This window comes from Girardinichthys multiradiatus, chromosome 11 (genome assembly GCF_021462225.1).
Source record: "Girardinichthys multiradiatus isolate DD_20200921_A chromosome 11, DD_fGirMul_XY1, whole genome shotgun sequence".
Classification (NCBI taxonomy): domain Eukaryota; kingdom Metazoa; phylum Chordata; class Actinopteri; order Cyprinodontiformes; family Goodeidae; genus Girardinichthys; species Girardinichthys multiradiatus.
Window position 1 is genome coordinate 42,801,384 of NC_061804.1, and position 13,784 is coordinate 42,815,167.

Below are 13,784 nucleotides of genomic sequence, written 5' to 3' on the forward strand. Positions count from 1 at the left end.
CTGACTACAGGAAAGACACACTGTAATGCTGCATCTGTACACATCAGTGTGTGTAAAGTGTGCAGATGGTTTCAAGCTGCGTCTGACATGCCTCACTGGTTTGAAGACATGCTATATATAAAGCTGGTACTGGCATAGAATAAAATCTGTGATGCAAAAATCCCAACGGCAATGTTCCTTGTTCATGTGTGCGGTGTGTGTGAGCACTAATAAGACAAGCAGACAGACACTCAGTGGGGCTTCGGTTTTTCACTGCAGGGTTGTGTGCATGTGTGTGCTGTGCACAAGAGCTTGGGGCTTCAAACACAAACATATGGTTTTCACTAAAAGGAGACAGATGAAGGCTAATCCCTGTGGCAGTATGCTACACAATTAAAAACACGAACAAACAATCCAGCGCAGAGTTGTGTGTTGTCCGTTCTCATGTTTTCAGAATGTTTTGACCAGCAGGTCTGCTTGACTTACTCTGACTACAGCAGCAGCCAGTTAAGACATAAAAAATGTATTTCTCAGCCCTGGTATTTACACAGTAGTTTTAGTTTACACATAAATTGGGAGCCCTGAGCAGGCACTGCTCTACAGGTCCTAAATGAAACAGATGGCAAAGCTCGCCCTCCTCTCCACGTTCTTGGTCTTGGACTTAAGCAAGCCAAATGCACACAGATTAGAGAAAAAGAAGTGTGTTATGCTTTGCTGGGGCACGACAAGCTGCTGTCGAGGAAATGATTTATCAGACTTAGTGAAGGAGTCATGGCTGACCTCACGGCTCTAGAACAACATCCAGGCAACTCTGCGGAGCTTTCTCTGATTCATCAGCACACAATCTGCTTGGAACAGGAAACATCAGGTAAGAGCGTGAGAAAGTCACAAATCAAGCTCTTCCTGTTTAGCTCCAACTGCAAAGAGATGAACGTGTAATTATTCCCCTCAGCCTTTATTAGGTGTAGCAGACTTGTTTGCCTCGGTTAATCAAGTCAGACAGATGAGTTCTAAACATCACCTTCCTGCTCAGCAGCCATGAAGAGCTGCTGGAGTCAATGAAATCAGGCCTCACCAGGATCATCTGGATTGATGAGATAGTTTACATCTGTCAGCCTAGCTGGCCTAGCATGCTGGCGGGAAAAACTGGACACTGTTTCATCTGCTCCTGTAGCATGTGTCACTGGTCAACAGGAGAAAACAGCACAGGGAACATGTGGAGGTCTTTGCAGGAACAGTTTGGAATTCTCTCTCACGTTGGATGTGAACAAGACAGTAGATGATTGGAACAAAATGTGGAAAATGTGAAGCACTGTGAATACTTTCCGGATGCACTGTAGTCACTCCAGTTGGATGTGCTATGTTCCTCTTTGCAGATTTCCATGGAAGGTCTCTGTTGAAGATAGTTTTTTTTTTTTCAAGAATTCCAAAATCGTACAAATGGAGAAATTTCACATATGTACATCTGGAATATTTATATTTCACCTTTTACCATTGATTGTGGTTCTGATGCCTGTTTGTAACAGCCGATTTATAAAATATGAGAATAAACCAAAATGGTTATGAGTGACCTTCTACTGCTAGATTATATTTATTGGTCATAGACCACATTTCCATACAGTAGACACTGGAAAAACTAAAAACCTGTACAAAAGTCCAAGGCAGGTTCAGACAGACATATAGTCTGTTGGCAAAAGCCAGTTAGCATAAGATCTAGAGACCAAAACTGCCTAAGCATGAAACAATGAAGCAGCAAAATGACCAACATCCAGGTTAACACATTTTCTTTCAGTCCTTATTTTTGCTACGATATAATTCCACTTTGGGAATTAATAGGCACCCCCATTTAAATGTGATTCATTTAATGAACAAACTTCAGTTCAAAATCAAATGTATTTTTCAAATTTTATTTCATATTATAAAACCACATTTTATTGCAAAAAGGATAGAATACAAAGCAGATTTTTTTAAACGCTAAAGTCTGCTAAAATTAGTAAAATATTTGTATAGGTATAAAAACTAAGCTCACCAAAGCTCTAATTCTAAATACATGAAATACATCAAATTGCAGTTATTTAAAGTTAAAATCTTCATCACGATTTAAATATGTATATCTCTAGTAAGGCAAATAAGAACTTTAGAATAACATAAACTTTATATAAGCTTAAAAAATGTATTTACCAGTAGTGATGTCCCGATAAACTCACACCACAGCATTTTGTAGTGATCAGTATCAGAACTGCCAGACAAACCTCAGGTTCTGAGACCTGATATTGGCCTACTGTCTGTAAAGATGTCATCCGCAACTCCAGTGAGACTGCATGGCAGTTTGTGCATCCAATTTTTACAGTTATAGCTTGTTTTCTTTCACGGAAAATAGTTTTTACACATTTAATTGAATAAATGAGGATGTTCTATTTAGAATCTAAGCCCTTTCCACTCGTCCACACAAGATTAACTGGAACAGCACTGAAATATGTTACAAGCCCAGTTATCAATGAGTCACATAAAAAACAAGGAGTAAACATGCTAACATTAGCCTAGCACAGCAGCAAATGGCTCCCGGTGTAAAAACTGTCTGCAGGAGCTGCACTGGCTGGATGTGCCGAGTCAAGCACATCTTCAGAAACAAACTGAAACTCTGCATGTTTTAGGTAATAATGTAACTATTTTATTCAGACAATGTGTGACCTAAAACATGGAGAATTCCATCATGTTGGAGCAGAATATTACAGCTGACCTACTGAACCTCCTGCTGGAATAAAAGAGATAGTAGATGATTGTGGAGAAAAGAGCAGTGACAGCATCCAGAACGTCATTGGTGGGTGAATAAGAGTAATCCTGATAACATGTAGGATGTTCTTAACGCACTGCAACATATACAGATAATTTATTTCAATAACCTTAATGAAGTACTGCAATGTTATTCGAAATCTGCAGAAACCTATTTTTAAATGACTTGGATTGGTCTTACTGGCAAAAATCAGGACATTCCTAGTTACCAGCATACAGAGAAGTGCTGAAGAAAACAGGAATGATTTGGATCATGTTTAAAAGTCATTAAAACGTTGGCTGAATAAGCTGCATATATAACATTAATTCACAACAAAACCAAAATGCTATAATTGGTTCGAACCTCAGTTGTAATAAAAACCTGTAACAAATACAAGAAGACAAAAAAATGTTTTTTAAAGACTCCTGTCTCCCTGTCTCTCACCCTGTTTTCATCACATCTTTCTGGACTTTTCCAAACAAACGGGGAGAGAACATCCCGAGGGAAACATCTCATTATGCTGTTTTTCAAGGAAATGAGTCAAATAAAAAAACTTTGACAGCTCTATAAAAGTCATTTCAAAAATTCAAAGTAGTCGCTGAAGTGCCCTGAGGTAAAGAGGGAAACTATTACAAACAGCGTGAAATGTACATCTCCCATGGAGAGATCATTGAATGCCTTTAATTAAGCTTCAAAACCAGGTTGGAAAAATGCTCAAAATTGCAGTGTCAGGTCAGTCTGCTCTGCGTTCTTTTGAAGGAAGAAGCCAGTTGTGGTGTAGAGTTTCCCTGTGTTGTTACTGTCACCGTCACTGCAGAGCCTCTAAGTATTCACTCTAAGTATTCAAGGCTTTTGTACTTCTGTTGAGATAGTGGGCTCTGTACTGGGCGTCCATATCCTCCATCCAGGCCATCCTCCAGTCCCACGCAGACATGGGCTCCAGCTCTCTGAAGCCATCGCGGTCTGAACGGTACGATGGGTACAAGGCGCTGAGCGGGGAGGCCGGTGGAGAGAAGTCTAAACACAGAACAAGACAAAACTTCATGAGCTTTTCAGGATCATAAAAACAACACTAACCCAGCCTAGGTAATGGCTCAGACCTTCTGTGCTGGAGAACTATTTCTGAAAAGCTGAAGAACTATTTCTGAGCTATAGAAATCCTGAACCCTGAAACTGAGAACATTGATCTGAAGAAGTTGAAGAAGTTGAAGTGGTTCAGGTGGTTTCAACTTTTGTTTGTGTGAAAAACATTTAAGGCAGAAAAGAGCCAAGAGTGAGAGTCTGACAGATGGAATAAAGTCTGTGGGGAGCGGGCAGAGTGATGGATGAGGTGACAAAAGTTCCATCTGGAACTTCACTTTATTGAAAGATCCCAAGTAAGTGAGAGAAGGTAGCAGACTGAATTCATCTCTCTTCAGCAGCAGGCATGTATCCATAAAATATTCATTACATTATGCATTACATGCATATGTTTATTATTCTGCATGTCCACAAGTTTACATGACCTATTGTTCTTCCTTACATTATTTTTAGAGAGGAAGGTATGAAAATCATGGAGAGCTGGACTAAGCAACTGTCTCTTCAGGCAGGTGGACTAAAGTGCGGATTTCTTTTCCAAACCGGATCACAGCTGAATGGCACCATCTACAGGACAAACATATTAGTCACATCTTGGTCTGTGAACTGAGACCTTTGGTTTTACATCCTTCACTGAGATGAAAACTAATTGTTTTTGGAAGCACAGAGCTCCTGCCAGGGTGAAATTTATTGCATGGACACAGGAAGAACCTAATTCATTTAAGTGCTAACTGGAACCACTTTAGTAAAAAAAACGTCAGCCTTAGTTTGAAGGAGTAGAGGATGTGCTGGAAAGTGCTCAAACAACTTATCTAACAGCAGAGGTTTGCAAATGCAGGCTGATCACAGGTTTGAAAGCAATGCTGAGTCAGCTGATGCCAAACTTTGTCCTTTTTATGACTGGATATCAAATGATAGTATATGTTATAAAGTTCATATTTAAACATGAGTGTTGTTACAAAGATTCAATAAAGCATATCACATGTCTTCAACAATAAAACACAGAAGATCTGTTCAACCTTTACAGTTTTTGGTTTTGTCCTGCTGATGAGCTATGCTAATTAATTCCACACAGACATCGAGATTTTTCAGTTAGATGATCCTTAAGGTTTTAATTTTTTTTTACTTCTAACAGTCAAGTACTAATGATCATAAAATCTGTGTGTGTGTGTGTGTGTGTGTATGTATCAAAATGCACCAATTGCTTCTCTGTAAGCCCCTCCCCTTCCTACCTGTCAAAGAGGCTCCACTCATAGTCTCTGCAGCCACAGCTAGCAGGTGAGCAAACGTAGCGCTGTCATTGGTGTAGCAGCTGTCCACTGAGCTGATGAGACTGGTGCGGTTACTGTCCAAGTTGCTGTCCATGGCCGAACTCCAGGTGTTCCACAGGGAGCTGTCCCAGTCACTGTAGCAGGAGGATGGTGAGCTCTGAAGGTGGGAATGGTGCAGCGTGGTTGGTAAAGGCTGAGGTTCTGCAGCAGCAGTGTCATCCTCCAGCTCAGTGGAGCAAACGGGCCCACAGATACTGCCCAGGGTGGAGATGAAGCTGTGGGGCAGGGAGGGACGTTGCTCTGGGAGGATGCTGCTGACACAGGGAGACAAAATGTCAGGGAAAGACCGAACATCTGGAGAGAAGGAACTGAAAAAACATCTGTACCAGTATCTCTCAGGTTTAGGACTGATCTCCAGGTACTCAGTGGCTTCTTGTGCTGTCAGAGAAGGACTCTGATCATTATCCGTTAAAGTTGAATATGATGCAGTGGAAAGGTGGCTGTAGGGGTCGCAGTGGATTCCAGGGTTGCCTGATGGAGGACTTATTGATGGAATGGAGTCCAAGTCCTCAGTAAGCTTTGTGGAGTGACTGGAACTAAGCAAAATGAAAAAGACAAACTCAAATCTCAAAAATATGAAAGAAATCAGTAGGAGAGCTTTGGACATAATGTTGTATGTATTCAGCCAACTCTTCTCAGTCACTAAAACTAGAACAGAACAGAGGCCAGATTAGTGAAGCGCATGACAGTATGATAGTTGTCCTTTCAGGAGAATCTACCAACAATCATTACTAGAAAACCCCAATATTTAAAGCATTTTGCTGTTTCTCTGATCAATGCTCTCCTTGCCCAGGCAGTCAGTAGACGGCCAGGTCTTGGTAGGTTTGCAGTTGTGCCATAATCGTCTAATTTTCTTGTCTTTTTCTCTTTTCCTTTTATATGCTCTATAGCTCATATACCAGCTTGTATATTACATAAGATAAAAACTGTTACTAAGACTTGAGCCTCAGACATGGTGTCCAAGTCTAGTCTCATCTTTAGGGCACAAATCTGAAGTCTAGTTTGCAACTTAACTGCGACTTGAACCGGAGGCACAAACCTGAGTCACCATCTCTGATTTATACTGGCATTAAAATACAATATATTTAGGTATCTTTAAAAGGCAATGAGTTCTACCTTACGTATTTAGGTATAAAAGAGCGAGAGGGGTAAAAAACATACAAATTTCACAGTTTCCATGAAAACCACTAATCATTTTCGTTCCACTAAACATTTATGTCCAAATTTGTGTTGATTTGCCTCAAGAAATCCCATACAATACATTAAAAACTGTGGTTGTTACCTTGATAAAATGTGGACATTTTCAAAGGACATTAATGTATCTTCTGCTGTGTTTCATGACAGCGAAAGACATTTAGTCCTAAAAGGTTTTGGAGGACAGCTATCTAGCTGTAAATATATATTAGATTCTACACAGACTGTTACTCCTGCTGACAATACTGTGCAGCTAGGCTAATGTTAGCATGTTCCCTATGCTTGGGTTTTGCAAGCCATGCAAATGAAATTTGACTTTGAAAAATCAGCAAAGCAAATTGTAGTTTGGAGAAATTGAATGATTTGTCAGCCATAAAACAGAATAGGGCTGCTCCTACAAATTGGCTAGATTATTTCAGTAGCAGCCTAAGCTGCACTGTGCTCCTGTGTTTTACCCATCGTCTGAGGACAGGGTGTTTCTATCGGTGGGGTCATCTGTGTCCATCAGTGGTGGAGGGGGCAGCAGGTCCACTAAGTGCAGAGAGGCAGAGTAATGCAGCAAGTGAGATCTGGCAGCACCTTCACCACACTCTGGAGCTCCACCTGGATAAGTCATAGAAAGAGACGGCAATGATGGGACTCCTTCTCTTCTATCCGTTTTAGTAAAACAGATAGGGTGTGGACAGAAACAAAAACACATTTGTGTACCATGCTGTCCTGATGGTACATGACTCAGTCTCTGTTTGTAGAATCTGGAGGGACAGGCCTGGTTTCTGGATGAAAGTACAGGTACGCTGTTCACTGCATGCAGCTCTGTAAAGACATGGCTCAGCATTAACTGACCAGAAGGAGCCCTGAAATCAAACAGATAATTACCCCCAAAAACAATGTTAGCATTACATTCCCAACTCTCCATCACCTTGTTTTCCATTGTTTCTCTTTTCCCATGATTCCCTCAGCACGCCCATCTTGGGCTGAGGACGTATGGCCTGTTTCCAAGGCAGAGCTTCCTGGCTGCTCAGGGAGGAGGATTTGGAGTTAGGCTGAGAGAAGATCTGGATCGTCTCAGCTGCTTGCTGATGAGGCAAACCATGAGGCATTTTAGTGCAGCGTCCAGGACTGTTGAAGGTCTTCAGGCCACTGCCCGTGAGGTCCACATAAAATGTTCCATAGACTCCATAGCTGTCTGACACAACAGGTACAGCTGAATCCAGGATTCTGCTGTCCTGCTTGGATGAGACTGGGAGACCTTGAGAAAAACATTTCCATCAGAACAGGAACATTTCCTGATGCAAGGAAAAAGGCCTTGTAAGGCTTATTTTTAAATCAGGAGAATCTCAAGAAGTTGGCAACTACAGGCCAATAAGTCTCCTTTCTGTCATGTCATGTCAGGTGTTGGAGAAGATTGTTTCAGAACAACTGCAAAAATATCTAAAAACTAAAAGCCTTTTACATCCTCTCCAATTTGGCTTCGGCTTGCATATTACTAGCCCCCCTGAAATCTGTCCCAAAGTCAACTTGCAAATGTACGCTGATGACACCGTCGTTCACATGTCTGGTAAAAACTGTGCTGCAGTCAGAGAAAACTGAACAGCAGCTTCCAGAAAATATCGGCTTGTCTTAATGACTCCTGATTAAGTCTGAAAACAAAGTGTGTTTGCTTTTCAGTTAGGAAAACGTCATCAGAGGTCTTGTAAATTCAGATTAGCGGGGAATCTGTTGAAAACATTTTAAGAAGAAAAATATTCAGGAATACTTTTTGACTCCCAGTCAAATTTTAAAGGCCATGTTAAAAAATTACAAAACTGTTAGGTCCAACATTAACTGCTTTAAAATAAGAAAATGCTTGACTTTTGATTGTTCAGAGATGTTCTTTAACTTAATGATTCTGTCACACCTGTCTAATGGAGCTACTCTCTAATTACAGACTCACCAAACTACTTTTAAACCACTGGACAATTTTACACTAAAAGCCAATCAGATTTCATCGCTATAGAATTGTAGACAAGTTCAGTATTTCAGATTTAGCTAATTTTATTAATTTTAACTTGCTGAAACTGATTTTCAATGGTTCTGATGGACTTGTGCCCACACCTCTAAGTAAGTAACTATATAAACTAACTGCAGGACTATAGCAGATCTGCCAGAGCAGCCTCAGATGGCTGTAAAGTTCCTTTTCATATAAAACCTATTTTGCTCTCTCTTTGAGAGGTATTGGACTTAGGAACACACTTCATGTCAATGTAAAGTCTGTGACCAGATTCAGCAATGTTAAAAAAAAACAAAGAAAAAACCCTGTCTGTTTCAAAAACAGCATTGTAATCATGCTTAATATGTTTTACTGCCATGTTTTAGTCCTTGTACCTGTCTGTGTCTGAATATGTTGTTGGTATCACTGTCAACTCATTTGCCATTATTCTATTCCCTGTAGTATTTTAGATATTGTTCGTAAAAGCCCATTTAAGGACAAGTGCTGCAAATTAGCTACAAGCACCATGATGCATGCATGTGGCTCCTGCTTTCTCAGTTTGTCTGTTATTGTGTATCTGTCCCAGTCAAATAAACTCAATAAATAAATAAAATTTAAATTCATGCGTGTTGCTGAAAGGTTAATGACTGTTAAACTGGAATCTTAAATCATTTCTTTTCTGTGTTATCAGTTCATTTTGAAGAAAATCACTGCTAAAATGATTTGTGTTTAGTTTCATATGACCAGTAGAGTTGTAACAGTGCAAAAATCATGGCTCTATACATAACCTGGTTTTAAAGCCACAGTTCGGTACATTTTGGTACACTTTAATCAAGAAATATAAGTTAAAATGTATGATTTATACTTTGGTCAGCAGTAAACAAAGAATCTTTAGCAATTTCTGAAATTCATTTAATTCCATTATGTTCTAAAACATAAAAAGTCAAAAGTATAGAATTAACTGGAGATTTGGTTGGATTCTTTTTATGAATAAAGTAGTATAAACAGGCATAGCCAATGCCTTAATTGATAGATTATACAATTTTGAAAGGACACTGTGCTTGGGAATAGAACATGTTTGGAGTTATTTTAATATTTTCCATCAACAGAGATTCCTCTGACTTGCATTTCAGAAAAGTTTCCCCACAATATGTGATGCTTACATTCAGCTTGAAGTTGTTTCCGTTGAGTAATTAGACTCAGTGTAGAGCAAGCTAGTGTTCATACTACCTTATCACTGCTGAAAAACACTGACATAAAGTTCTGGTTCAGTCCACCTTTCTTTCTCCACTGTTGTTGTTCGACAAACCTAAATGTTCGGTGAAAGCTGGTAGTTATCTCTGTAATGATTTGGTGTCACTTTTTAAAGTTGCCCTACAGAACGTTGCATTTCTCTAGTTCCACTCATGAACATTCTGCATGTGTTTATGTATACAACAGTGCTGTATTCGTTCGATGCACGTGCGCTCCTAACCAACAGGGCTGTAACGGATACTTTCAGTACAAATGAGTGTACCATTACACCCCTAATGACTCGCTTTAGTCCTATCTGTCAAAATTAAGAGACAAACATGTTTTACCTCTCTATATGAAGGGTAAACTAGAGGAGTCTGTCTGGCATGGATAAAAAGCTCGGATTTATCTCTTAGTTTCGGTCTTAGAGACAGCCAGGACATTGTTAAATCACCATTGACATAAATCAGAATGCAATAGCAAAATAGATTCTGAAAACCCAAAGCAACTTGGGTCTGGATAAAGCGCTGCTGTGGTAGATAGTGAGAATATTTTTACAGCAGTTAAAGCTGAGGAGGGCTTGTGCTCTTCGCAATCAGCTGAACAAATGAACCGTGGCTGTTTGAAACACTAAAGTTCAGCCGTAACCAACATCAACATCATCCTTTTTTAAATTAGAGCATATATATGAAGACACAGCAAGAGGAAGCACCAAAAATCTAAGTGTCTATGTTTGAGAATTGAAGTATTTTTTATGACTTTATAAACAGGAAAAATTCCATCTGTTCTGTTGTCCTCGTAACACAGCCATGGGGTTCTGTCTCCTACACACGAAGCTTCCTGCGACGTTCTCTTTGAAAGCAAGCACTATAGCATCCCCTAGTGGCTGCTTTAACAAATGACTTGTCTCCCTTTTCTTCTTCAGGTTTATTTTCTGCTGTTATTTGAACTACAACAGAAGAGAAGCTACGAACATCTACGAACTTTTACAACATGACGAAGATGAGTGACTGTGGACGACACAGTAAGATGTGTGCAGGTCACGTCATCTCATCTCATCTCATCCAAATAAGTCAAGGACAGATTCAGTTACACAGAAACACATTGCAAAAATCTTCCAAATAAATAATGGGTATTTGGTATTTTTGGCTTGTTGTCTGTAGGTCATGACATATATGGGAAATACTAGTTTGGTGAGTAAAAACTATCCACTTGGACTGATGAGAAACGTTATGCATTAAGTAAACCAAAATGTTATACAACACAGAAATCAAACTGCTGTTTAATATATGATATTCAAACATTAGTAGCAATATTAGTAAAAGAAAATTGCAATATTAAGGATAAATATTGTCAAGACAACATTAGTTATGATTAAATAACATTTTCCTCACTCTTATTTTTTTTTATGTCCTATCAGTGTTATCTGAATGCAATGTTATACACTTTGATATTACAATGACGATTTCCATTTGAAATATTGTGCACTTCTAAATATGAGCAACACAGTCAAAACGAACCAATGATGAAAGTGTTAATCTCAGTCAGTTTAAACCCTGGTCCTATCATTTGTGCTAGCGCTTCAAATACTTCAAATAACATCAGAGCTTTCCAGTTATATGTTGGTCATGAGCAGTGACATTTCTTTTATGTTTTTGGTTTTTTTAAATGCTGGTATGATTTTAAGACAAATCTGAAAATTCTACTAGTTATGTTTGATTAGTTTATGCCAACCTCAGTTAGTGGGTTTAAAAAAGACTAGTATGAAACAAAGACTCTAAAAGAGATGTGCAGGTGTTCGAACATGAGTGTCTGTTTTTAGGTGCACAATTTCATAATGACCAAGATTTCATGATTAAGAAAGTCAAAACCCAGGATGTAGAGAGCCTGCACACCCAGTAAGAAGATTCCTACAGTAAAACGTATTCATGAAGTCAGTACGTATAATGTATTAGTGTTAAAGAGGATACAAATTTGAACTTTAATGTAATTGATCCAAATGCAACGGTGCTGATTAATTCACAGTCATGCTTACTACCTCTTTAATAAATTGGCTAGACTAATCTGATCAGGGCTAAATGTTGGTTTGATCATTTTTTTAATTAACTGCTTTACATCTGTGTCATTTAGCTTACTGGTGCTCCTGATTCCAGGATGTGAGTGACCCTGGGCCCATAAGTCCTGATATTTCTGGTTAAAGGGAGGTCTCCAGCTTCCAGAGGTCCATGGGGAATCTGGTGTGGCCATCCTGTAGAACAGAAAGGTCATTTCAGTTGAAGACAAATCAAGAGAAAATACACTGTTAGAGATTCAAAAGAGTTTTCAATTTTGTTTCTATATACAGTTATAATAATGAGAAGCAAGTATTTTCTGGTTGTTTAATACAACCCAACTTCAGAAGAAGTAAGGACTGCAAGAAAATGAATGCATAAAAAACAAAACACAAACCTAATTTCTCATCTCTGATCACTGCGATCGCCATGGATCAGAGGTTGTCAGTAATTAATAGTTAGACATAATAGGCAGGGGGTTACTTTGGGACACTCATCAAGCACTACTATATTCTTTTTAACCAATTTGAATAAATAACTGAATGTGACTGCACTGTTCGATAGTTAGGATTGATTAGAATGTATGTACCTAACTTGAAATCTGTATGATTCGATTGAACTGACTTTGTAAAGTACCTTGAGATGACGTATGTTGTGAATTGGCGTTACATAAATAAAACTGAAGTGAATTATACAGAAGTAGATAAACCTTTTTGTTCTGAATGTGTTGAATGATGTTTATTATTGACCCTGTAACTAAATCAACAGCTTAAAAACACTTGCTGAAGAGTTCACAAATTACAACTTTTATTAACAGGAAGCCGCTTTTGATATCTGATAAAAATAACCCCCACTGCATCTAATTTATTCATAAGCATTTAATTTGTAAGATTGTTAATGTTGTCACTGTTTTTATGAGAATCATCCAGTTACAAGCACCATTTAGTGTAAGTATAATAATCTTCACCATTAACACAAACGACATTCAGAACCTTTTGTTTTTCTTTTGTACATGTGTAAAATGGAAGAGATCTGGAAATGTTGGGACTTGAGAACAGTGCAAAGTATTGGTGTAGTGCTGGGAGTCTGCTGCAGGAGCTATTTCTGCTGATCATTGGTGCTGCTGCAACAAGATTAATAAAAAATCATCCATCTGTAAGGCAAACAGTGGTTTTAAGGTTCTGCTGAATTTATACAATATTCAGTTTTATTTTAGGTAGACTGCATCAGAATTTTCATGTAAACATGTCAAATGTACATGATATTGTTTCATTTTTACCTGTGTTTGATGATGAGATCTTCACTGGCCAATCTGCGCAGACCTGAGGAAAAGAACAATCAAAACTAAATAAATATTCAATTTCCTGTTCTGAAGACAAATTTCAGATTCACACATCACACCTGCACGTTACACAGTTCATATGCAGTTTCTAATACACACCTTTAGCCTTGCCATGGTGAGGTAAGAGGTGACCTGCGCTGCTGTGGCGTCTAAACAGGAAAACAGCTGCAATCATCAGAATACACCACAAGAGGGCACCAATGCTGCCAATCAACACTGGGTCCTGGAGCAGGGCCAGCACAGGGGACACATCCTGTTTGTTGCTTTCTGACTTTGATGGGCCTCCTAACTGTGGGTCTGAGTAAAAACAGACAGTTCTGGTTGTTCAAATACAGGACTGAAGATAATTTTATCTCTGCAATGTCCTGATAGAAAAATGTGATGAAGAGGCTGATAGCTGTTAATCTCACTGATGACAAATCCATGAGGGTCACTGAGCGTGCCCACTCCGGCACCGTTCACTGCTGCCATGGTGATCCAGTACTGTTTTTCTGGTTTCAGTTGGGAAATATCCAGGCTGTGTTTGCCACTGTCCACCGTCCAGTTCTGATACTGCTGCTCATTAGACTCCACACACCACACCTAAAGGAACAGTTCACATCTTATTTAGAAAAAGCAATGCTGACGAACAACTAATAAAATGATTTATAATGAGAGGAATATATTCTAACAAACCCGTATTTTGGATTAGGATTAGCAAAGAGCTCTGCAATGAATTTTAGGAATAATATGAGTGACCTATGATGGTTGTTGTTTAAAATAATCATTGCAGGAAGTTTTGCAACTCTTATCACTTTATATGTAAGAAAACAAGAGTACATCAATATGAACTGTT

General features: G+C 38.9%; 1 protein-coding gene across 2 annotated transcripts in view; it reads right to left on the minus strand.

Moving 5' to 3' along the window:
• Positions 1-1,870: 1,870 nt before the first annotated feature.
• robo4 (roundabout, axon guidance receptor, homolog 4 (Drosophila)) overlaps positions 1,871-13,784 on the minus strand; it is a 47,565-nt gene continuing 35,651 nt past the window's right edge. For both annotated transcript variants that reach the window (XM_047379280.1, XM_047379281.1), the window contains exons 10-19: positions 13,360-13,531; positions 13,049-13,246; positions 12,887-12,929; positions 11,692-11,804; positions 7,274-7,603; positions 7,063-7,167; positions 6,810-6,957; positions 5,487-5,696; positions 5,062-5,411; positions 1,871-3,769 (exon numbers count right to left, since the gene is read on the minus strand). In XM_047379280.1, the coding sequence (XP_047235236.1) occupies positions 3,588-3,769; positions 5,062-5,411; positions 5,487-5,696; positions 6,810-6,957; positions 7,063-7,167; positions 7,274-7,603; positions 11,692-11,804; positions 12,887-12,929; positions 13,049-13,246; positions 13,360-13,531 (1,851 nt within the window). In that variant the 3' untranslated portion in view covers positions 1,871-3,587. The remainder of the gene's footprint in view (positions 3,770-5,061; positions 5,412-5,486; positions 5,697-6,809; positions 6,958-7,062; positions 7,168-7,273; positions 7,604-11,691; positions 11,805-12,886; positions 12,930-13,048; positions 13,247-13,359; positions 13,532-13,784) is intronic.